This window comes from Oncorhynchus masou, chromosome 28 (assembly GCF_036934945.1).
Source record: "Oncorhynchus masou masou isolate Uvic2021 chromosome 28, UVic_Omas_1.1, whole genome shotgun sequence".
NCBI classification, from domain to species: domain Eukaryota; kingdom Metazoa; phylum Chordata; class Actinopteri; order Salmoniformes; family Salmonidae; genus Oncorhynchus; species Oncorhynchus masou.
In genome coordinates this window covers 16,166,432-16,190,711 of record NC_088239.1, presented here as the reverse complement: position 1 = coordinate 16,190,711, position 24,280 = coordinate 16,166,432, and the positions used below count along the sequence as shown (strand labels likewise).

At 40.1% G+C, this 24,280-nt stretch overlaps 1 protein-coding gene across 4 annotated transcripts in view; it reads left to right on the top strand.

The window, feature by feature from the left end:
* LOC135517262 (nebulin-like) overlaps window positions 1–24,280 on the top strand; it is a 62,917-nt gene that overhangs the window by 11,328 nt on the left and 27,309 nt on the right. For all 4 annotated transcript variants that reach the window (XM_064941401.1, XM_064941403.1, XM_064941402.1 and 1 more), the window contains exons 6-33: window positions 1,251–1,361; window positions 1,673–1,783; window positions 1,972–2,082; window positions 2,422–2,532; window positions 2,919–3,026; window positions 3,259–3,369; window positions 3,912–4,022; window positions 4,417–4,524; window positions 4,826–4,936; window positions 5,044–5,154; window positions 5,290–5,400; window positions 5,514–5,624; window positions 5,783–5,893; window positions 7,589–7,699; window positions 8,328–8,435; window positions 8,805–8,915; window positions 9,412–9,516; window positions 9,824–9,934; window positions 11,260–11,370; window positions 11,530–11,640; window positions 17,059–17,169; window positions 17,503–17,610; window positions 17,927–18,037; window positions 18,899–19,003; window positions 21,409–21,519; window positions 21,633–21,743; window positions 22,695–22,805; window positions 24,025–24,135. In XM_064941401.1, the coding sequence (XP_064797473.1) occupies window positions 1,251–1,361; window positions 1,673–1,783; window positions 1,972–2,082; window positions 2,422–2,532; window positions 2,919–3,026; window positions 3,259–3,369; window positions 3,912–4,022; window positions 4,417–4,524; window positions 4,826–4,936; window positions 5,044–5,154; window positions 5,290–5,400; window positions 5,514–5,624; window positions 5,783–5,893; window positions 7,589–7,699; window positions 8,328–8,435; window positions 8,805–8,915; window positions 9,412–9,516; window positions 9,824–9,934; window positions 11,260–11,370; window positions 11,530–11,640; window positions 17,059–17,169; window positions 17,503–17,610; window positions 17,927–18,037; window positions 18,899–19,003; window positions 21,409–21,519; window positions 21,633–21,743; window positions 22,695–22,805; window positions 24,025–24,135 (3,084 nt within the window). The remainder of the gene's footprint in view (window positions 1–1,250; window positions 1,362–1,672; window positions 1,784–1,971; window positions 2,083–2,421; window positions 2,533–2,918; window positions 3,027–3,258; window positions 3,370–3,911; window positions 4,023–4,416; window positions 4,525–4,825; window positions 4,937–5,043; window positions 5,155–5,289; window positions 5,401–5,513; window positions 5,625–5,782; window positions 5,894–7,588; window positions 7,700–8,327; window positions 8,436–8,804; window positions 8,916–9,411; window positions 9,517–9,823; window positions 9,935–11,259; window positions 11,371–11,529; window positions 11,641–17,058; window positions 17,170–17,502; window positions 17,611–17,926; window positions 18,038–18,898; window positions 19,004–21,408; window positions 21,520–21,632; window positions 21,744–22,694; window positions 22,806–24,024; window positions 24,136–24,280) is intronic.

Genomic DNA, 24,280 nt, shown 5'->3' with positions numbered 1-24,280 from the left:
ACACCATACCTACTGTGAAGAATGGGGGTGGAAACATCATGCTTTGGGTCTGTTTTTCTGCAAAGGGACCAGGATGACTGATCCGTGTAAAGGAAAGAATGAATGGGGCCATGTATCGTGAGATTTCGAGTGAAAACCTCCTTCCATTAGCAAGGGCATTGAAGATGAAATGTGGCTGGGTCTTTCAGCATGACAATGATCCCAAACACACCGCCCGGGCAACGAAGGAGTGGCTTCGTAAGAAGCATTTCAAGGTCCTGGAGTGGCCTAGCCAGTCTCCAGATCTCAACCCCATAGAAAATCTTTGGAGGGAGTTGAAAGTCCGTGTTGCCCAGCAACAGCCCCAAAACATCACTGCTCTAGAGGAGATCTGCATGGAGGAATGGGCCAAAATACCAGCAACAGTGTGTGAAAACCTTGTGAAGACTTACAGAAAACGTTTGACCTCTGTCATTGCCAACAAAGGGTATATAACAAAGTATTGAGATAAACCTTTGTTTATTGACCAAATACTTATTTTCCACCATAATTTACAAATAAATTCATTAAAAATACTACAATGTGATTTTCTGGATTTTTTTCTTCTCATTTTGTCTGTCAAAGTTGAAGTGTACCTATGATGAAAATTACAAGCCTCTCTCATCTTTTTAAGTGGGAGATCTTGGACAATTGGTGGCTGACTAAATACTTTTTTGCCCCACTGTATCTGGTCTCATCGCTACAACTCCCGTACGGGCTCGGGAGAGACGAAGGTCGAAAGCCAAGCGTCCTCCGAAACACAACCCAACCAAGTCGCATTGCTTCTTAACACAGCGCACATCCAACCCGGAAGCCAGCCGCACCAATGTGTCGGAGGAAACACCGTGCACCTGGTGACCTGGTTAGCGTGCACTGCGCCCGGCCCGCCACAGGAGTCGCTAGTGCGCGATGAGACAAGGATATCCCTACCAGCCAAACCCTCCCTAACCCGGACAACGCTAGGCCAATTTGTGTCGCCCCACGGAACTCCCAGACCTCACGGCGGCCGGCTGCGACAGAGCCTGGGCGTGAACCCAGAGTCTCTAGACCACTGCGCCACCTGGGAGGCCCTTTCCTTTTCATTTTAAGTAGTTTTTCTCATAAGCACTTTGTCATTTTAGACTATGTTCATAAACTATAACACAGGTATGTTTTGTGTTTGTGCATTTGTCTTAGCATGGGATACTAGTAGGGATTATTTGTATTGTCTTTCCATCTCTGTTGTGTTTTAGACCAAGTACAAGGAGGAAGGAAAGTTGGAAACAGCAATGTGTCTCTACTCAGTGCTTCCAGAAACAATGGCGACCCAACACGCCAGAGAGGCCTCCGAGCTACAGAGTGAGGTAGTGACATCACACCAAACCTCCTTGTTATTTCAGCCTTTCTGACTTAGGCTACACAGAAGCGTTATAGAGTATAATTGCTTGGCTCCATATGTTCAGCCTGATCATCTTGAGCTTGAAGTCACCCTTCACAGTAATTCCGAAACGGGTTGTTATTGTAAAAGATAATGTGTGCTCGAAGACTTACCTGGCTTAAGGTTGAATACGTTCAGTCGATAAATATGTTAAATGCCACTGAAACACTTTGGCATCAGATAAATAACAAGGATTACAGTAGATATTAATACAATACTAACTTGGTCTTTTTCCAGATCAAGTACAAAGGGAATGTGAAGACGGAGATATCCACTTCTCTCTACTCACTGCTCCCGGAGACCCTTGAGACTCAGTTTGCGAAGGAGCATTCGGACATGCTGAGTGAGGTGAGAACTTTTCCCACTTCTGACACCATTTGGTAAAATTGAGAACGAACGACATTCAAATCGGATATCATCCACTTGCGTGGCTGACGCATCAACCACAGTGCCAATTAAATCCATTCACTTAGCACTGGTCTCGCAATGTGCCTAGGAATGGCAGCGTTTTTGGAATGTGCTTGTTTCTTTTCCAGAGCAAGTACAGAGAGGAGGGGAAAAGGGAGATTTCCAGCAGCCTGTACTCGCTGCTTCCAGACACCACTGAGATGCAGCTCTCTAAAACAGTGAAAGAGTTCCAGAGTGAGGTAATACCACCCTCCTCTTCCTCTTCTTCAACCGTATGGTAGCTTTAGTGTTACGCACATGGGGTCACTGTATAAACATTCTTTAACATTCTCCCTTTACTGATTGGCCAACCCAAGATGGCCAGTGGCGAAGACGTCCGGGTACCTAGCCTCCACGGTCTGATGGGCAATGAACTGAGTCTACTTCCCAGTCAGACTGTTAGCTACCGTTCAAATCCCATGACCCCAGGCATGATCAATATACCACTGCCAGTATTAAACACAGCCTAGAGTGGTGAGACCAGAATACAATGAGTCAAGCAGTAAAAACCAACTGACGCTATTTCTCTTGTGTTGCAGAACAAGTACAGGGAGGCAGGGAAGAGAAGGCTGTCTACTTCCATGTATTCCCTGCTACCAGAGACCATGGAGATTCAACACGCCAAAGAGGCTTCTCTGCTACAGAGTGAGGTATTCTAACTTCAGTTCACTTCTTTGGCCTTATTCAGGAACATGTCTTTAGTGTGAAGGTAATCATCATTTATAATCAACATTTACAAACAACATGGACATTGATGACGACACAAGGTCACACCAACAGCCATAGACAACAGTGAAAATGTGAGGCGAGGGGAGGCGTGTTACGGTGTAGGATCAGTCCTAGTGTGTCCGCACCTTTGAAAAGAATGGAATTAAAGGCTCTAGCCCTTTAAAAGTGTGTTTAGTGTGATACCCACCTAAACCCAAGACAGTCAATGCCCTCTACTCAGTACATTTGAAAGAAAATGTTGAATGTTGAGCCTGAATTCAATTAGAACGTTGTCATTAGTTGCTGTTCTCTGTGTCTTCCTTTTCAGATGAAATACAAAGAGTTAAGCAAAGGTACTCTGTCCTCCCTCTACTCTCTACTCCCAGAGACCACAGAGATCCAGTTTGCCAGAGAAATGACAGAGATGCAGAGCGAGGTGTGTATTCATTTGTAAAGTCAGGGAAGCATTTACTGCAACTATAGTCTCAGAGCTATTTCAAGGTTTAGAACACCCCAAAATAAAAGTTTGTGAGATGTTTTGTGTACCTCAGAAGTGGTCTAAAGTTAAGCTCAGCCTCAGTCAATATTACATGTTGTGCAGATTGAAGCTTGCTTATTGTCTATGCCTGGGTTAAAAAAATGAGTATTTTTGCATTGTCATCCTTCAGAACAAATACAAAGAAAGTGGCAAAAGGAATTCCTCCAGTTGCATTTACTCTCAACTAGCAGAGACCCCTGAGACCCATTTTGCTAAAGCTGTGTCAGAACTCCAGAGTGAGGTATGGACATCAAGAACACACAAATCAAAGCCAAATGTTAGGTAACACTTTACTTGAACGTTATTACTTACATAAGAACGTCATAGCCCATACATATCACATTCATAAGCAATGACATAAGCCTTTCATAATTGTATATGTCAAAAACAGCATAATAAAAAAAATATCAACTTGCGGTTGTTGGCATTTGACGTCAGCGTTTATGAAATACTTATATACTTGTGATATGTGTGTTATGAATGTGTTATGAATGTGTTATGAATGTGTTTATGAATCTGTTATGAATGTGTTATGAATGTGTTATGAATGTGTTTATGAATGTGTTATGAATGTGTTAAGAAAGGCTTATGTAGACCCATTTCAATTGTCGATTTTTTTAAATTGTATATTTGGTCCTTTTTAAGGGAAGTCTTTTTTTAGCTTGTCCTGAGATATCTGTTATTGTTAATGTACAAGAAGGCAGTCAAGAAGGGAGTTTCTAGTTTTCTCTAGTTTTCATTTGAGGTAACCAATGTTTTCATGTAATGTTTCCTTTATTCCAGCTAAAGTACAGGGAAGTACTGAAAAAGGACACCTCCCCCAGTTTTTATTCTACGCTGCCCGAAACAATTGAGACTAATTTTGCGAAACGACAATCAGCAATGCGAAGTGAGGTAAAGAATATATCTGTGTGTATATGCTGTTAGAATACACAGGGAGTACAATGTGCATTCTCACAGAATGACTACATAAAAAAGGGAAGGTTCTTTTAAAAAGAAATTGTCCTGAGTAGAATCTCAGATAAATCATGAATAATTAAATTAAATCTATCATGTATTTTAATTTGTAATCAGCGGTTGGAAATGTTTCACGTCGCCTCTTCATTATCCAATTTATCAACAACAAAAAACAGAAGGAGTATATTTCTTGATGACTCACAAGGATTCGTAGCACTTTGTTGCATCGAGTGATGTATAAAAGGCTTCATAAATAAATGTTATTGATTTATCCTCCAATCTTTTTAAGTTCAATCATGTTGAGTCAAAATTATTTTCCACCATTTTGTAGAAAAAGTATAAAGAGGACAGGAAGGAGAACTCCTTTAGCCTCTACTCTCTGCTCCCGGAGACTCCAGAGACCCAGTTTGCAAAAGAGGTCTCCAACTTACAGAGTGAGGTAATTTCACAGCACAGAAGGCCTATGACTCATAGACATGAGTCACTGAATGATTAGAAGAATTTGGTGTAAAACTTTATAATACCGTTCATGAAAAATCCATTGTAAATACTTATGCATAATATTGCTTATTCATTGTACATGTTTACAAATAATGAAATACTTATTTATAGTTTATAAATACTTAAATGCTAATTCATTTAAGTTATTAGAAAGTATTACAGAAATGTATCATGAACTTCAGAGAAGGTTTAAGAAGATTCAGGATCAAGAACCCATATCTCTGTGTTTCCTCTTTCAGCTCAAGTATACAGAGGGGGGGAAGCAGAAGATCTCGACAAGCCTGTATTCTCTGCTTCCCGAGACCACAGAGACCCAGTTGGCCAAGCAGATGTCTGAAATGCAGAGCGAGGTGAACATTCATTCCAAACCAAATCTAACTCTCGTTAAAGTTCACTTTACACTTGTCTGCACAAGGGCCCTGCAATGTGAATTGATAGTTTTATTGTGGTGTTACAGGCCAAGTACAAGGAAGTGGGCAAGAGGGAGGTGGTCACTTCTTTGTACTCTCTACTCCCTGAGACCAAGGACATCCAGCACGCCAAAGAAGCGTCCCTGTTACGGAGTGAGGTACTATATAGCATTTAGAATTCATTTTCACCACATTTATTTTACCTATCCAATACTTTCATATCTACACAAGTGCCTGGATTGTGATCATTAAACGAGTGTTAATACAGACTCATCTCTCTCTCTGTTTCTCAGATCAAGTACAAAGAGAGTGGAAAGAAGGACAACTCAACCTCTCTCTACTCTCTACTCCCAGAGACCACAGAGATACAGTTTGCCAGAGAAATGACAGAGATGCAGAGCAAGGTGGCTGGACATTTAGTTAATAACTTCTGTTTTGTGCGCATTTCTGTATAATGATTGAGAATTAACCAAAAAGGTAGAATCATTATATATCACAAAACGTTCCTTTTTTCCAGAATAAATACAAAGAAGAAGGGAAAAGGCGTATCTCCACGAGTGTGTACTCTCAGCTTCCAGAAACCACCGAGACACAGTTTGCGAAAGCTGTATCTGAACTTCAGAGTGAGGTTAGCAACTATTATCCCTTACAGTTAAGGGACAATGTTCTTACATGTTTGTTCCATTTGGAATTATGGCAATGCCCATCAAAATGGTATAGATCCTTAAGCAAAGTAATTGGAAATTAACACTGAATAAAATGCTGAATCTTTTTTCCTCAATTTAGATGAAGTACAAAGAAGCAGGGAGGAAGGGTGTTTCTAGTTCTCTCTACTCCACCTTACCAGAAACAATGGAGACCCAGCATGCCAAAGAGGCTTCCCAGCTACAGAGTGAGGTAGAGTATAAACAGTAATGGGGAGTACTGAACTACATGTAGTAAGAGGTTCGTAACTGGCTGCAGGGAAGTCAGGCACAGGAGAGCAGAACTGGGTAACAACCGGAGCAGTTTATTAGGCAAAACAAACTGCACCCAGAAACAACGAAATACGGGTTGAAATAACCCGTCGCAAACCAGTTAGCAATGCACAAACACTTTACAACAAACAATTCCACACACAGACATGGTGGGAACAGAGGGTTATATACACATCACGTAATGAGGGAATGTAAACCAGATGTGTGGGAAAACAAGACAAAACAAATGGAAAACGGAAGGTGGATCGGCGATTGCTAGAAGACCGGTGACGTCGACCGCCGAACGCCGCCCGAACAAGGAGAGGAACCGACTTCGGTGGAAGTCGTGACACGTACACTACCGGTCGAAAGTTTTAGAACACCTACTCATCCATTACTCTTGTTTCTTGGCCCAAGCAAGTCGCTTATTCTTATTGGTGTCCTTTAAAAGTGATTTCTTTGCAGCAATTCGACCATGAAGGCCTGATTCACACAGTCTCCTCTGCACAGTTGATGTTGAGATGTGTCTATTACTTGAACTCTGTGAAGCATTTATTTGGGCTGCAATTCCTGAAGCTAGTAACTGTAATGAACTTATCCTCTGCGGCAGAGGTAACTCTGGTTCTTCCTTTCCTGTGGCGGTCCTCATTAGAGCCAGTTTCATCATAGCACTTGATGGTTTTTGCGATTGCATTTGAAGAAATGTAATGTCTTAAAATAATGATGGACTGTTGTTTCTCTTTGCTTATTAGAGCTGTTCTTGTCATAATATGAACTTGGTCTTTTACCAAATAGGGCAATGTTCTGTATACCACCCCTACCTTGTCACAACACAACTGATTGGCTCAAACGCATTAAGGAGGAAAGAAATTCCACAAATTAACTTTTAACAAGGCACACCTGTTAATTGAAATGCATGCCAGATGACTACCTCATGAAGTTGGTTGAGAAAATGCCAAGAGTGTGCAAAGCTGTCAGCAAAGGGTGGCTACTTTGAAGAATCTCAAATATAAAATATTTATTTGATTTGTTTAACACTTTTTTGGTTACTACATGATTCCATATGTGTTATTTCATAGTTGTGATGTCTTCACTATTATTCTACAATGTAGAAAATAGTAAAAATAAAGAAATCTTGGAATGAGTAGGGGTGTCCAAACATTTCACTGGTACTGTACTTGCTTGCTTGGTAAATTATATTTTCAGTGTTTCTTTCTCAACACTGGTATAAAGCTATACTGTACTCACACTTACTTGCAATCTCACACATATGCTATCTATTACTCAGTATTTCTGACTATTTAGCTGGTACAGAAAAATGGTACATAAAAAACACATCTATAAATATAGAGTACATGTGTTTTTTATTGTCACATACACCGGATAGGTGCAGTGAAATGTTTTGTTTTACAGTTTCAGCCATAGTAGTACAGCACCCATGGGGCAAATTAGGATTAAGTGCTTTGCTCAAGGGCACATCGACAGATTTTTCACTTTGTTGGCTTGGGAAATCGAACCCGCGAACTTTCGGTTACTGGCCCAACGCTCTAACCGCTATTGCCTTATTATTGGCTATATGAGTAGAATTCAATTAGACTCAAAACAATGTTTTCATGTAATGTTTTCTTTATTCCAGCTAAAGTACAAGGAAGGACTGAAAAAGGACACCTCCCCCAGTTTTTATTCTACGCTGCCCGAAACAATTGAGACAAATTTTGCGAAACGACAATCAGCAATGCGGAGCCAGGTAAAGAATACATATGCGTGTATATGCTGTTAGAATACACAGTATGCAGTATGAGCTCCCGAGTTCCGCAGCGGTCTATGGTACCGCATGTCAGTGCTAGATGCGTCACTACAGACACACTGGTTCGAATCCAAGCTGTATCACAACCGGGCGTGATTGGGAATCCCATAGGGTGGCGCACAATTGGCTCAGCGTCGTCTAGGTTTGGCCGGTGTATGCCGTCACATTAAATAAGAATTTGTTATTAACTGACTTGCCTGGTTAAGTAAAAAATAAATACAATTAAATACTTGTACAATGTGCATTCTCGCAGAATGACTACGAGTAAAATAGTTATTTGATTGTTTATTTAAATTTGCTCTGAGTACGATCTCAGAGAAGTATAAAGAAATATTTTGATTTCAGGTTATCAAATATTTTAGTTTGTTGGTCGGTGATTAGAAATCTTTCTTGTCGCTTCATATCCAATTTATCCAAACAACTACATGTATAAGTGAACCTTTGGGGAGGCTTTTGTGTGGGAAGCAAACACATAAGTTATTCTCACTGGTGTTTGGCAATGATTTTGTAGGCTTGGTCTCAACTGTCTCTGGTTCATAAGCTGTCATCTTCATTTCTACTATACCAGATCAAGTATAAAGAAGATACTGAGGAGAACTCTATCAACCTCTACTCTCTGCTCCCCGAGACAGCAGAGACACAGTTTGCAAAGCAGATGTCTGAAATGCAGAGCGAGGTAAATACCTGTTTAAAATCACCAAACATCAACATGGGCAGAATACAGTTCAAACTCGAGTTATTTTACCGTGAAAATCTCCGGTTGACATCAATTCATTGATTTGTGAAAAATATGATTCTCAAAATGTGATTTTTTTCTTTTGTCAATAACTGAAGCCAGAGAATGAGGAATTCCCTTTCAGAGAGAAACACAGAAAAACCTTTATCCGTCTGACAAAAAAAAAGCCTTTTAGTCAGAGATTACCTGTATGTTTTTATTATGTCTAGAAAGGTAGCAGTGTCTTTTCAGTGGTGTAAAGTACTTAAGTACAAGTATGACAATTGGATACGTTTTCCACCACTGTCTTTTGTTGCTGTTGTTTTCCAGACAAAATACAAAGAAGCAGGGAAGAAAGAGGCCTCCACTTCTCTCTACTCCACCTTACCAGAGACTTTGGAGACCCAGCACGCCAAAGAGGCTTCCCAGCTACAGAGTGAGGTAAGAACAAAGCTGCCCATCTGATGTCTGTACATTACATTTTTTGTAATAACTAATTCAGAGGAAACCCTTCCTGTTACTGACAAACATCCATTAAATCAGTTTCAAACATCAGTGTGCCTGTTCATCTAATGGAATAAAGCCTGAGCGTTCTAAGATGAAGCAAATCTCTACCTGTGTTATTTGAGTGCTCCAATGCCTTTACCATAAATAACTACACTATTGGAAGTTTCTTTAGGGTAAGCCATCGTTTTTTATTCCTGTCTTTGTTGTTGAGCAGCAGCTCTCCTACTTTACTTTGTTTGCTTGAAGCACGGAGGCCTACCTCAACTCACATCCATTACTTTGTTTGCTTGAAGCACGGAGGCCTACCTCAACTCACATCCATTACTTTGTTTGCTGAAGCACGGAGGCCTACCTCAACTCACATCCATTACTTTGTTTGCTTGAAGCACGGAGGCCTACCACAACTCACATCCATTACTTTGTTTTCCAGCTCAAATACAAAGGTGAGAAAGTCTTCTCTGGTTCGGCTTACTCTCAACTCCCTGAGACGATGGAGACAGAGAGAGCACGGGAGCTCACTGAGATGCAGAGCGAGGTGAGCATGAATGCTCCTGGCATTAATATATTTGCGTTATAGTCATTCTGGCAGCAACTTCCATTGCCACTCCTCATTTCTTCAGACATAAGCCAAGTTCAGGAACAATTCCTCTGGGCACTTGATGTAGCGCTAAAATAAATAGATAAGTATAAGCAATAAGGTAGCAGCTCTACCTTTCCGTCTTTCTAGGTGTATTTTATGCCATATTTCTTTTACCTATCCAATACTTTCATATCTACACAAGTGCCTGGATTGTGATCATTGAATGAGTGTTAATACAGACTCATCTCTCTCTGTTTCTCAGATCAAGTACAAAGAGAGTGGAAAGAAGGACAACTCAACCTCTCTCTACTCTCTACTCCCAGAGACCACAGAGATACAGTTTGCCAGAGAAATGACAGAGATGCAGAGCAAGGTGGCTGGACATTTAGTTAATAACTTCTGTTTTGGGCGCTTTTCTGTATAATGATGGAGAATCATCCAAAAAACTAGAAAGATTATACACTATATAATCAAAAGTACGTGGACACCCCTTCAAGTTAGTGGATTTGGCTTTTTCAGCCACACTCGTTGCTGACAGGTGTATAAAATCGAGCACACACCCATGCAATATCCATAGACAAACATTGCCAGTAGAATGGCCTTACTGAAGAGCTCAGTGACGTTCAACGTGGCACTGTCATAGGATGCCACTTTTCCAACAATTCAGTTTGTCTAATTTCTGCCCTGCTAGAACTGCCCCGGTCAGCTGTAAGTGCTGTGATTGTGAAGTGGAAACGTCTAGGAGCAACAACGGCTGGTAGGCCACATAAGCTCACAGAACTGGACCGTCGAATGCTGAAGTGCGTAGCGTTTAAAAATCGTCTGTCTGCGGTTGCAACACTTACTACTAAGTTCTAAACTGCCTCTGGAAGCAACGTCAGCACAATAACTGTTTGTCGGGAGCTTCATGAAATGCGTTTCCATGGCCGAGCAGCCGCACACAAGCCTAAGATTACCATGCGCAATGCCCAGCATCGGCTGGAGTGGTGTAAAGCTCCCTGTCATTGGACTCCGGAGCAGTGGAAATGCATTCTCTGGAGTGATGAATCACGCTTCATCATCTGGCAGCCCGACAGACAAATCTGGGTTTGGCGGATGTCAGGAGAACGCTACCTGCCCCAATGCATAGTGCCAACTGTAAAGTTTGGTGGAGGAGGAATAATGGTCTGGGGCTATTTTTCATGGTTCATGCTAGGCCCCTCAGTTCCAGTGAATCTTAACGCTACAGCATACAATTACATTCTAGACGATTCTGTGCTTCCAACTTTGTGGCAAAAGTTTGGGGAAGGCCCTTTCCTGTTTCAGCATGACAATGCACCTTTGTACAAAGCGAGGTCCATACAGAAATGATTTGTCGAGATCGGTGTGGAAGAACTTGACTGGTTTCCCAGAGCCCCAACCTCAACCCCATCGAACACCTTTGGGATGAATTGGAACGCCGACTGTGAGCCAGGCCTAATCGCCCAACATCAGTGCCTGTACTCACTAAGTGGCTAAATGGAAGCAAGTTCCTGCAGCAATGTTCCAACATCTCGTGGAAAGCCTTCCCAGAAGAGTGGAGGCTGTTATAGCAGCAAAAGGGGGACCAACTCCATATTAATGCAAATGATTTTGGAATGAGATGTTCGTTTAGCAGGTGTCCAACTACTTTTGGTCATGTATTATATATCATAATAGGCTACTTTTCCTTTTTTCCAGAATAAATACAAAGAAGAAGGGAAAAGGCGTATCTCCACGAGTGTGTACTCTCAGCTTCCAGAAACCACCGAGACACAGTTTGCGAAAGCTGTATCTGAACTTCAGAGTGAGGTTAGCAACTATTATCCCTTACAGTTAAGGGACAATTTTCGTACATATTTGTTCCATTTGGAATTATGGCAATGCCCATCAAAATGGTATAGATCCTTAAGCAAAGTAATTGGAAATTAACACTGAATAAAGATGCTGAATCTTTTTTCCTCAATTTAGATGAAGTACAAAGAAACAGGGAGGAAGGGAGTTTCTAGTTCTCTCTACTCCACCTTACCAGAAACAATGGAGACCCAGCATGCCAAAGAGGCTTCCCAGCTACAGAGTGAGGTAGAGTATAAACAGTAATGGGGAGTACTGAACTACATGTAGTTCAACTACTAATTTAAATGCATTTTGCAGTAGCTTGGTGATAGTTGAACTAAATTAAAATGTGTTTATTTGTCAGGGGCCATGTACAATATGCCATTGCACCAGATTTAGATAGATAGCAAGTTTCCATCTGTAGTCCCTGGGCAGAAAACAATCAACATTACATCATTACAATGCTACAATACAAAACACTATTCAAATATCTCTATATATAAAACATTGAAAAATACAATAGACAATCTAATGCTAATATTACATCAGAGTTTAAATGTGCCTTTGTTCTACAGTATCTGACATCTTAAGAGTCTGAATGTTTTAATGTTCACATGACTGGTTTGCCTTTAGCCACTTTTTCAGATTTGCCTTGAAGCTAACAAAGGTACTGCACTCTCTCACACTGGTTGGCAGGGTGTTCCATAATCTGGTTGGCAGTGTTTTCAGTTGTTAACTTGATGGTAACATTACAAATAAAGTTGTGGGGATTGCTTTAACTTTTTACAAGTATTTTTGTGATAATGGAAGAAGTTGTGGTTGTGGTCAGTAGTTGTGTGGTTTTGGTCGGTAGTTGTGTGGTCAATATTTGTGTGGTTGTGGTCAGTAGTTTTGTGGTTGGGGTCATTAGATGTGGTCAGCAGTTGTGTGGTTGTAGTCAAACGTTGTGTGGTGGTGGTCAGTAATTTTGGTCAGTAGTTGTGTTGTGGTCAGTAATTGTGTTGTTTTGGTCATTAGTTGTGGTCAGTAATTGTGTTGTGGTTATTAGTTGTGGTCAGTAATTGTGTTGTTGTGGTGAGTAGTTTTGGTCATTAGTTGTGGTCAGTAATTGTGTTGTTGTGGTCATTAGTTGTGGTCAGTAGTTGTATGATTGTGGTCAGTAGTTGTGTTCAATAGTTGTGGTCTGTAATTGTGTGGTTCAGTAGTTGTGTGGTCAGTAGTTGTGTGGTTGTGGTCAGTAGTTGTGTAGTTGTGATCAGTAATTTTGGTCAGTACTTTAGTTCAGTAGCTGTCGTCAGTAGCTATGTGGTTCAGTAGTTGCATGGTTGTGGTCAGCAGTTGTAGTTGTGGTTCTGTGGTTGTGGTCAGTAGTTGTGTGGTTTTGGTCAGTAGTTTTGGTCAGTACTTTAGTTCAGTAGTTGTGTGATTGTGGACAGTAGTTGTGGTCAGTAATGGTCAGGAGTTGTGTTCAGTAGTTATGACCTGTAGCTGTGTTGTTCTGGTCAATATATGTGGTCAGTAGTTGTGTAGTTGTGGTCGATGTCTAAACTACAGTTGTTGCGTATGAACTGAAAGTGCAATGAGAAGTGATTGGGTGAAATATGAAGGGACTGAACGGTGGCAGTGGTTGTGTTAGGCAGTTGTTGCTAGGCAACCGTTGCCTTGGCTGGCCTGCTCCCTCCATGGCTTAAGCCAGTGTGAAAAACATGCGAGCATACAGTACAATTGTGCTTTAATACTTAATATATACTGTATATTTATTGCACACAGCTCCAATCTAGTTGTGTTGGTCATTACTGAGACGTGTTTAAGAAAGAGTGTTTTGAACACTGATGTTAGTTTTTCTGGTTATAACTTTTTTCGGCAAGACAGATCTTTCGAAGGTGGTGGAGTGGCAATCTTTACCAGGGAACACCTTCAGGGCTCTGTTGTCTCCAAGTCTGTCCCCAAACAATCGAATTTGCTGGTTTTAAGCATTCAACTTTCAAATAGCTCTTTGTTGACAGTTGCTGTGTGCTATCATCCACCGTCAGCACCGGTCTGTACCCTAAATACCCTAAGCTCTCTCCTGGCCCCTTAAATCAAATCAAATCAAATTTTATTTGTCACATACACATGGTTAGCAGATGTTAATGCGAGTGTAGCGAAATGCTTGTGCTTCTAGTTCCGACAATGCAGTAATAACCAACAAGTAATCTAACTAACAATTCCAAAACTACTGTCTTATACACACAAGTGTAAGGGGATAAAGAATATGTACATAAAGATATATGAATGAGTGATGGTACAGAGCAGCATAAGCAAGATACAGTAGATGGTATCTAGTACAGTATATACATATGAGATGAGTATGTAAACAAAGTGGCATAGTTAAAGTGGCTCGTGATACATGTATTACATAAAGATGCAGTAGATGATATAGAGTACAGTATATACGTATGCATATGAGATGAATAATGTAGGGTATGTAAACATTATATTAGGTAGCATTGTTTAAAGTGGCTAGTGATATATTTTACATCATTTCCCATCAATTCCCATTATTAAAGTGGCTGGAGTTGAGTGTGTTGGCAGCAGCTTATACTAAGTCTGAATGTGTCCTGCTAGGTGACCAAAACTGTGACATGCTTAAACCACCTGACCAAGTCCTAAGCAATGGGACTCCCTAAATCTTTCTCAGAGTATCACCAATCCCACAAGGTATGACTCCAAACACCCAGAAAAGGCTACTCTCCTCGATGTTATCCTCACAAATAATCCTGATAGATATCGGTCGGGTGTTTTCTGTAATGACCTGAGTGATCACTGTTTTACAGCCTGTGTTCATAATGCCTGCAGGGCGAAATGACCTGTCCTGATTTGTCATAGCCACTTGTTAAAAAACTTTAATGAGAAAGCCTTCCTTCATGACCTAGCCTCTGTAAATTGGCATTGAATCAGCTTGATCCCCTCTGACAAAGTTGTTTGGAATTTTTTTATTTAAATATATTTTCAGTGGTATTTGTTAACAAACACGCCCCCATAAAGAAAATGAGAATTAAAAACAGGTTCAGCCCCTGGTTCGTACGTGATCTGGCAGAGTTACTCCACTTCAAGAATTCCATTTGGTGAAACGCTTGGCACACGCATATTCAGGCTGACTGGCTCTCGTTCAGGCAAATGAGAAATAAGTGCACTCAGGCTATCCAGAATGCCAAAGTTAGTTACTTTAAGGAGCAGTTCTCTCTCTGTGCATCTAACCCCAAGAAGTTCTGGAAAACAGTTAAAGACCTGGAGATTAAACCCTCCTCCTCACAGCTTGACAAGTCCCTTAATGTTGATGTGGTTGTTACTGACAAGAATCACATGGCTGAGCTCTTTAATCACCACTTCATTAAGTCAGAATTCCTATTTGACTCAGCAATGCCTCCTTGCCCGTCCAACATTTTCTCATCTCCCACCCCTTCTAATGCGACGAGCCCCAATGCTCCTCCCTCTTTTCCCCTGCCTCGCTACAAAGTTTCTCCCGGCAGGTAGTCACTGAGTCTGAGGTGCTAAAGGAGCTCCTTAAACTTGACCCTCAAAAAACATCTGGGTCAGATGGTTTAGACCCTTTCTTCTTTAAGGTTGCTGCCCCTATCATCGCCAAGCCTATTTATGACCTGTTTAACCTCTCTCTCCTTTCTGGGGAGGTTCCCATTGCTTGGAAGGCAGCCACTGTGCATCCTTTATTTAAAGGGGGATATCAAGCTCATCCTAACTGTTATAGGCCAATTTCTATTTTGCCCTGTTTATCAAAAGTGTTGGAAAAACTTGTCAGTAATCAACTGACTAGCCTTCTTGATGTCTATAGTATTCTCTCTGGTATGCAATCTGGTTTCTGCTCAGGTTATGGATGTGTCACTGCAACCTTAAAGTTCCTAAATGATGTCACCATTGCCTTTGATTCTAAGCAATGTTGTGCTGCTATTTTTATTGAATTGGCCAAGGCTTTTGATAAAGTAGACCATTCCAGTCTTTTGGGCTGGTTAGGGAGTATTGGTGTCTCTGAGCAGTCTTTGGCCTGGTTTGCTAGCTACCTCTCTCAAAGTGAACATCTGCTGTCTCAGCCAGTGCCTGTCACCAAGGGAGTACCCCAAGGCTCGATCCTAGGCCCCACGCTCTTCTCAATTTACATCAACAACATAGCTCAGGCACTAGGAAGCTCTCTCATTCATTTATATGCTGATGATGCAGTCTTATACTCAGCTGGCCCCTCCCGGATTTTGTGTTAAACGCTCTCAAAAAAAGCTTTCTTAGTATCCATCAAGCTTTCTCTGGCCTTAACATCGTTCTAAACATCTCCAAAAGAAAGGTAATTTGGTTTGGTAAGAAAAATGCCCTCTCCCCACATACGTGATTACTACCTCTGAGGGTTTAGAGCTTGAGTTAGTCACCTCATACAAGTACTTGGGAGTATGGCTAGACGGTACACTGTCCTTCTCTCAGCACAGTAATGGGGGTATATATATGGGAGTTTATATATGGAGTGTGCGACTCTCTTTATTTTTATAGTTTATTCTCCGTTAGTCAGCACCTCCACACCAAATAATTTTTCTGTGTGTGCACCAACTCATGTTTTTTATTCTAATAGGCTAAATTACACATTCTGTTAAATTATGACCTCAAAGGGATCTGTCTTGCAATATGTCGTTTATGACATTTCAGATTTTTGTAAAATCATTTTGTCATTTGGATGTAGTGAACTACTTTTTCAAAGTAACTTTAGTTACGTAAACTATATTTTCCTTAAGGGTAGCTTTAGTGTAGCATGGTAAATTATATTTTCAGAGTAGCTTTCAAAACACTGGTATAAAGCTATACTGTACTCACACATACTTGCAATCTCACACATTTATCTATTATTCAGTATTATTGACAATTTAGACTGTACAGAAAAATGGTACAATAAAAATGTCCTGTGTATATGTATGTGTGTGTGTATATATATATATATATATATATATATATATATATATATATATATATATATATATATATATATATATATAGTACATAGTACCGGTCAAAAGTTTGGACACACCTACTCCTTCCAGGGTTTTTCTTTCTTTTTACTATTTTCTACATTGTAGAATAATAGTGAAGACATCAAAACTATGAAACAACACATATGGATTCAGGTAGTAACCAAAAAAGTGTTAAACAAATCAAAAATATATTTTATATTTGAGATTCTTCAAAGTAGCCACACTTTGCCTTGATGACACCCTTGGCATTCTCTCAACCAGCTTCATGAGGAATGCTTTTCCAACAGTCTTGAAGGAGTTCCCACATATGCTGAGCACTTGTTGGCTGCTTTCCCTTCACTCTGCGGTCCAACGTATCCCAAACCATCTCGATTGGGTTGAGGTCAGGTGATTGTGGAGGCCAGGTCATCTAATGCAGCACTTCATCACTCTCCTTCTTGGTCAAATAGCCCTTATACAGCCTGGGCGTGTGTTTTGGGTCATTGTCCTGTTGAAAAAAAAATGATAGTCCCAGTGAGCGCAAACCAGAAGGGATGGTGTATCGCTGCAGAATGCTCTGGTAGATATGCAGGTTAAAGTGTGCTTCATAATTGGCTATTAGTTGGCAATTAAATGTGTCTGAAAAAAATGTTTTCATGTGATATTTTCTTTATTCCAGCTAAAGTACAAGGAAGGACTGAAAAAGGACACCTCCCCCAGTTTTTATTCTACGCTGCCCGAAACAATTGAGACAAATTTTGCGAAACGACAATCAGCAATGCAGAGCCAGGTATATATGTGTGTATATGTGTATATCCTGTTAGAATACACAGCATGTATGTACAATGTGCATTCTTGCATAATAACTACAAGAACATTACAATCTCAGAGAAATCATGAATAATTTGATCACATATTTTGGTTTGTGGGTCAGTGATTAGAATTGTTTAATGTTGCTTCATAACCAATTTTTCTAAAACAACTATGAATGAACCTTTGGGCAGGCTTTTGTGTGGGAAGCAAACACATACGTTATTCTCACTGGTGTTTGGCAATGATTTTGTAGGCTTGGTCTCAACTATCTCTGGTTCATAAGCTGTCATCTTCATTTCTACTATACCAGATCAAGTATAAAGAAGATACTGAGGAGAACTCTATCAACCTCTACTCTCTGCTCCCCGAGACAGCAGAGACACAGTTTGCAAAGCAGATGTCTGAAATGCAGAGCGAGGTAAATGTCTGTTTAAAATCACCAAACATCAACATGGGCTGAATACAGTACTAACTTCAGTAATTTTCGGTGAATCTCCAATTAACATCAATTGATTGATTCGTACAAAATGTTATTCTCAAAATTGGATTTTGCCTTTTTTGTCAATAACTGAAGCCAGAGAATGAGCAATTTCCTTTCCAAGAGAAAGACAGAAACATTTATACATTTACTTTATCGTTATTCATGTACAAAAAAAAATATTTTAGTCAGAGAATACCTGTCTATTTTTATGTCTCGAAAAGTAGCAGTGTCTTTTGTTGCTGTTGTTTTCCAGACAAAATACAAAGAAGCAGGGAAGAAAGAGGCCTCCTCTTCTCTCTACTCCACCTTACCAGAGACTTTGGAGACCCAGCACGCCAAAGAGGCTTCCCAGCTACAGAGTGAGGTAAGAACATGAGCTGCCCATCTGATGTCTGTACATTACATTTTTTGTCATAACTAATTCAGAGGAAACCCTTCCTGTTACTGACAAACATCCATTAAATCAGTTTCAAACATCAGTGTGTCTGTTCATCTAATGGAATAAAGCCTGAGCGTTCTAAGATGAAGCAAATCTCTACCTGTGTTATTTGAGTGCTCCAATGCCTTTACCATAAATAACTACACTATTGGAAGTTTCTTTAGGGTAAGCCATCGTTTTTTATCCCTGTCTTTGTTGTTGAGCAGCAGCTCTCCTACTTTACTTTGTTTGCTGCCTACCTCAACTCACATCCATTACTTTGTTTGCTGAAGCACGGAGCTACCTCAACTCACATCCATTACTTTGTTTGCTGAAGCACGGAGGCCTACCTCAACTCACATCCATTACTTTGTTTGCTGAATTACTTTGTTTGCACGGAGGCCTACCTCAACTCACATCCATTACTTTGTTTGCTGAAGCACGGAGGCCTACCTCAACTCACATCCATTACTTTGTTTGCTGAAGCACGGAGGCCTACCTCAACTCACATCCATTACTTTGTTTGCTGAAGCACGGAGGCCTACCTCAACTCACATCCATTACTTTGTTTGCTGAAGCACAGAGGCCTACCACAACTCACATCCATTACTTTGTTTGCTGAAGCACGGAGGCCTACCTCAACTCACATCCATTACATCCATTACACTTTGTTTGCTCCATCCATTACTTTGTTTGCTGAAGCACGGAGGCCTACCTCAACTCACATCCATTACTTTTTGTTTTCCAGCTCAAATACATCCAACTTTGTTTGTGAGAAAGTCTCACATCCATTACTTTGTTTTCCAGCTCAAATACAAAGGTGAGAAAGTCTTCTCTGGTTCGGCTTACTCTCAACTCCCTGAGACGATGGAGACAGAGAGAGCACGGGAGCTCACAGAGATGCAGAGCGAGGTGAGCATGAATGATCCTGGCATTAATATATTTACGTTATAGTCATTCTGGTAGCAACATCCATTGCCACTCCTCATTTCTTCAGACATAATCCGGGTTCAGAAACAATTCTCCTGAGTACAGTGCCTTCAGAAGGAATTCACACCCCTTGACTTTTTCCACATTTTGTTGTTACACCCTGAATTTAAAATGTATTAAATGCAGATTTTGTGTCTCTGATCTACACACAATACCCCATAATGTCAGAGTGGAATTTAGTTTTTAGAAATGTTTACAAATTAATAAAAAATGAAAAGCTGAAATGCCTTGAGGCAATATGCATTCAACCCCTTTGTTATGGCAAGCCTAAATAACAAGTCGCATAATAAGTTGGACTCTGTGTGCAATAATAGTGTTTAACATCATTTTCGAATGACTACCCCATCTCTGTACCACACACATACAGTACAATTATCTGTAAGGTCCCTCAGTCAAAGTGAATTTCAAGCACAGATTCAACCACAAAGACCAGGGAGGTTTTCCAATACCTGGCAAAATAGGGCAACATTTGGTAGATGGGTGAAAGAAAACAAAAAGCTGACACTGAATATCCATTTGAACATGGTAAAGTTATCAATTATACTTCGGGTGGTGTATCAATACACCCAGTCACTACAAAGATGCAGGCGTCCTTCCTAACTCAGTTGCTGGAGAGGAAGGAAACCGCTCAGAGTTTTCATCATGAGGCTAATGCTGACTTTAACACAGCAACAGAGTTTAATGGCTGTGATGATAGGAGTAAACTGAGGATGGATCAACAACATTGTAGTTACTCCACAATACTAAACTAATTGACAGAGTAAAAAGAAGGAAGCCTGTACAGAATACAAATATTCCAAAACATGCATCCTGATTGCAATAAGGCACTAAGGTAATACTGCAAAAAAATTGTGGCAAAGCAATTCACTTTTTGTCCTGAATACACAAAGTGTTATGTTTGGGGCAAGAATACAGGGAATGTTCCTGAGTGGCCAAATTACAATTTTGACTTAAATCTACCTGAGAATCTAGGGCAATACCTGAAAATGGGTATCTAGGTATTGATCAACAACCAATTTGAGAGAGCTTTAAGAATTTCAAAAAGAATAATGGGCAAATGTTGCACAATCCAAGTGAGGGAACATTGCAAAGTTTCATCTAAGCTGTGCCAGGCCAGTCGAAGAGACGCAAGAGATTGAACTTCACTGAGTTCACCCCATTAGTTTGCACTATATAGATCAATGCTTTTTTGTGATCAAATCAACATTATATCAGTCCCTCTTCAATGCAACAAACCAAAACAAATCTAACTTTGCAAGACTGAGTCTGTGATTTTGCTGTAGGCAGAGCCAGAGCACAACAAAGTACAATTTGGGGAGGTAGCCCATGAGGGGTTTTTCAATCACCCCGAGTGAATGAATGCACTTTTTAAGATCAGTTCAGATCAGAGCCGCGTGTGAACGTTTGTTGATATTCTTTGCTAGTTAGCTAGTTATTAGCCCAGTTATAGATACGTTTAGGGCAGCAATATTTCAAGCTGTCTTTGAAAAGGGAGTCAGGTAAAAAACTTTTGTCTTAATTAAATGAGGCAGTGTTGTATTTTGAGACAGGCTAGAATATGCAAATAAGCCAATAGTCAGAGGGGTAGCCTACATAATCTAATTATCTGTATGGTAATAATAATACATTTTATTTCATAAAGGGATTTCTTGCATCATACAACACAATACAATGCAATTCACAGTCACCTATTTGGTCATGAATTAATGTCAAGCCCTTCATAATGTAAATATGTATAGGCTACTGTAGGCTATATCATAGAAATAAAAAGCTATTTCCATGTGAAAATGTTATGGGATTTGTGCCATTGGTTTTGTTGGTAGCCTATTGGCTACTGTCTAAAACTGTAATGGTACAGCCTCATTGTTCACTCTAACGCGAGCCGGAAGTTGCACAAAATTCTCACAACATTCAAGTTTCCACTCACAAGACCAAAAATTAGCTCAGTGCCCCAAAACATTAGAGGGAACATTGCCAGAAAGACTCACAGCTGTAATCGCTGCCAAAGGTGCTTCTGCAAAGTATTGACTCGGGTGTGAATACTTATGTAAATTAGATATTTCATTTTCATTTTAAAACATTTGCTAACATTTTCAAAAAATGTTTTCACTGTGTCACTATGGGGTTTTGTATGTAGATGGGTGAGAGAAAATAACCTATTTAATCCATTTTGAATTCAGACTGTAACACAACAAAATGTGGAAACAGTAAAGGGGTATGAATACTTTCTGAAGGCATTGTATCCAATACTTTCATATCTACACAAGTGCCTGGATTGTGATCATTAAACAAGTGTTAATACAGACTCATCTCTCTCTGTTTCTCAGATCAAGTACAAAGAGAGTGGAAAGAAAGACAACTCAACCTCCCTCTACTCTCTACTCCCAGAGACCACAGAGACACAGTTTGCCAGAGAAATGACAGAGATGCAGAGCAAGGTGGCTGGACATTTAGTTCATAACTTCTGTTTTGTGAGCATTTCTGTATAATGATTGAGAATTAAACAAAAAGGTAGAATCATTATATATCACAAAACGTTCCTTTTTTCCAGAATAAATACAAAGAAGAAGGAAAAAGGCGTATCTCCACGAGTGTGTACTCTCAGCTTCCAGAAACCACCGAGACACAGTTTGCGAAAGCTGTATCTGAACTTCAGAGTGAGGTTAGCAACTATTATCCCTTACAGTTAAGGGAAATTGTTCTTTCATGTTTGTTCCATTTCGAAAGATGCACTGTAATGAAAAACTGTAATTTATGCCGTATTTGGGGAATTATCAAGAGTACGTTACTCTGAAAATGTTGTGTGTGAGGAAATAATTGCTGTATTTCGATTGGTACTGTAATTCCACCCCACAGAATGAAGTACTGTATCTTTGAAGCTCCAAAAACCTTTTGACCATTAGTGGGTGCATGGTATTGTTGTTTCTGGCTCGTTAACATATTTTGAGGCTTGCCTGGTAAGAGGCTATTTGTTGCACCCCTGAGTGAGAATACTGTACCAATTTAACTCCTATGTGTTTATAGTGCCCCGTTAATTTCAAATGTATAGGGGACAGATTGGGGTGGATGCAACCTTCAATGGTTGAGCATTTTGCCATGAGCTTTTGGTCTGTTTCGCTGCTAGTTTGGAAGCCTTTTTTAAGGCCTCTAGAAGTGTAAGTGATATCAAACACTGTATATGAATTCAAATGCTATAACGTGTAAACACTTTACCTAGTAGCTAACCTGCTTGCACCAATCCCTTGTGATTACAGTAAAATACTGTGAAATACAATCTTTACCCTCAATGAATGTCATTCATCCATTCATTTATTTATTAATTCCGATTAAGGCAGCATTTACTATTTTACAGTATAATATAGTCAATTTTACGCTATTGTACTTAGTGTCATTACACAGTACTTTCTTTGATACCATATTTATATTACAGTAAGTGTACTGAAATATGAAATACAGAATTGTACTTGCCACTGAGGTGCCTGTAAGTTTCTGTCAAATTCATGATACCCTCTTTACGGTGTGGCATTGCCCATTAAAATTGTACAGATCCTTGAATAAAGTCATTGGAAATAAATACTGAATAAAATGCTGTATCTGTTTTTCCTCAATTTAGATGAAGTACAAAGAAGCAGGGAGGAAGGGAGTTTCTAGTTCTCTCTACTCCACCTTACCAGAAACAATGGAGACCCAGCATGCCAAAGAGGCTTCCCAGCTACAGAGTGAGGTAGAGTATAAAGACATACTGTATTCACAATTACTTGCATATAATCTCACACATATAGTATATATGTAGACTATTTAGCATGTAGAAAAGAATGATGGTGGTACAATGAAACAGCCTGATTTCATAGAAGAGATGTAACATACATAGTAAATATACACTGAGTATACAAAACATCAAGAACACCAGCTCTTTCCATGACCCAGACTGACCAGGTGAATCCAGGTGAAAGCTATGATCCCTTATTGATGTCACTTGTTAAATCCACTTCAATCAGTGTAGATGAATGGGAGGAGACAGGTTAAAGAAGGATTTTGAGGCCTTGAGACAATTGAGACATGGATTGTGTATGTGTGCCATTGAGTGTTTTTGAACTACCTATGGTAGTAGGTACCAGACGCACCGGTTTGAGTGTCAAAAACTGCAACGCTGCTGGGTTTTTGACGTTCAACAGTTTCCTTTGTGTATCAAGAATGGTCAACCACTCAAAGGTGGCACAACTGTGGGATGCATTGGAGTCAACATGGGCCAGCATCCCTTTGGAACACTTTGGACACCTTGTTGAGTCAATGCCCTGACGAATTGAGGCTGTTCTGAGGGCAAAAGGGGGTGAAACTCAATGTTAGGAATGTTTTCCTAATGTTTGGTATACTCTGTAAATTCAAGACACTCAAATTAGTGTGATATGTTATGTTTGGTATGGTTGCATAAGACAAAAGGTTGCTTAATTAAGGCAAAAACAAAAGCAGGTGGGTGGGATGGGTGTATAATGCAAACGTCTAGCAACCCAAAGGTTGCTTGTTCTAATCTCATCACAGTTAACTTTAGCACTTACTACTTAGCATGTACGCTAACCCTTCCCCTAACCATAACCTTAACCTTTTAACCTAACTCATAACCCTAACCTTAAACCGAACCTTAACCCCAAACCCTAACCCCTACCCCTAAATCCGTAACATATTGTGCAAATTGCAATTCATAACATATCATACGAAATGGCTGATGGACATCCGCAAATGAATACATACCATACGAAGGGTAACATATCATACTAATTGGAGTGTCCCAAATGTACTTTTACTGCAGTACGTTACGTCTACCCATGAGTCCAGATTAAATGAAAAGGGAAACCTGTGGAAACCAGGTGGTTTATTAATGCTATTTATGTGCTATTAAATTGATCTCAAAACAATGTTTTCATGTGATGTTTCCTTTATTCCAGCTAAAGTACAAGGAAGGACTGAAAAAGGACACCTCCCCCAGTTTTTATTCTACACTGCCCGAAACAATTGAGACAAATTTTGCGAAACGACAATCAGCAATGCAAAGTGAGGTAAATGCTGTGTGTATATGCTGTACGAATACACAGAGAGTACATGTGCAATGTGCATTCTCCCCCCAAAAATGTGTATTAATAATTTCATTCAGGCTATTGCGTATTTTGGTTTGTGGGTCAGCGCTGGTAAATGTTTCATGTC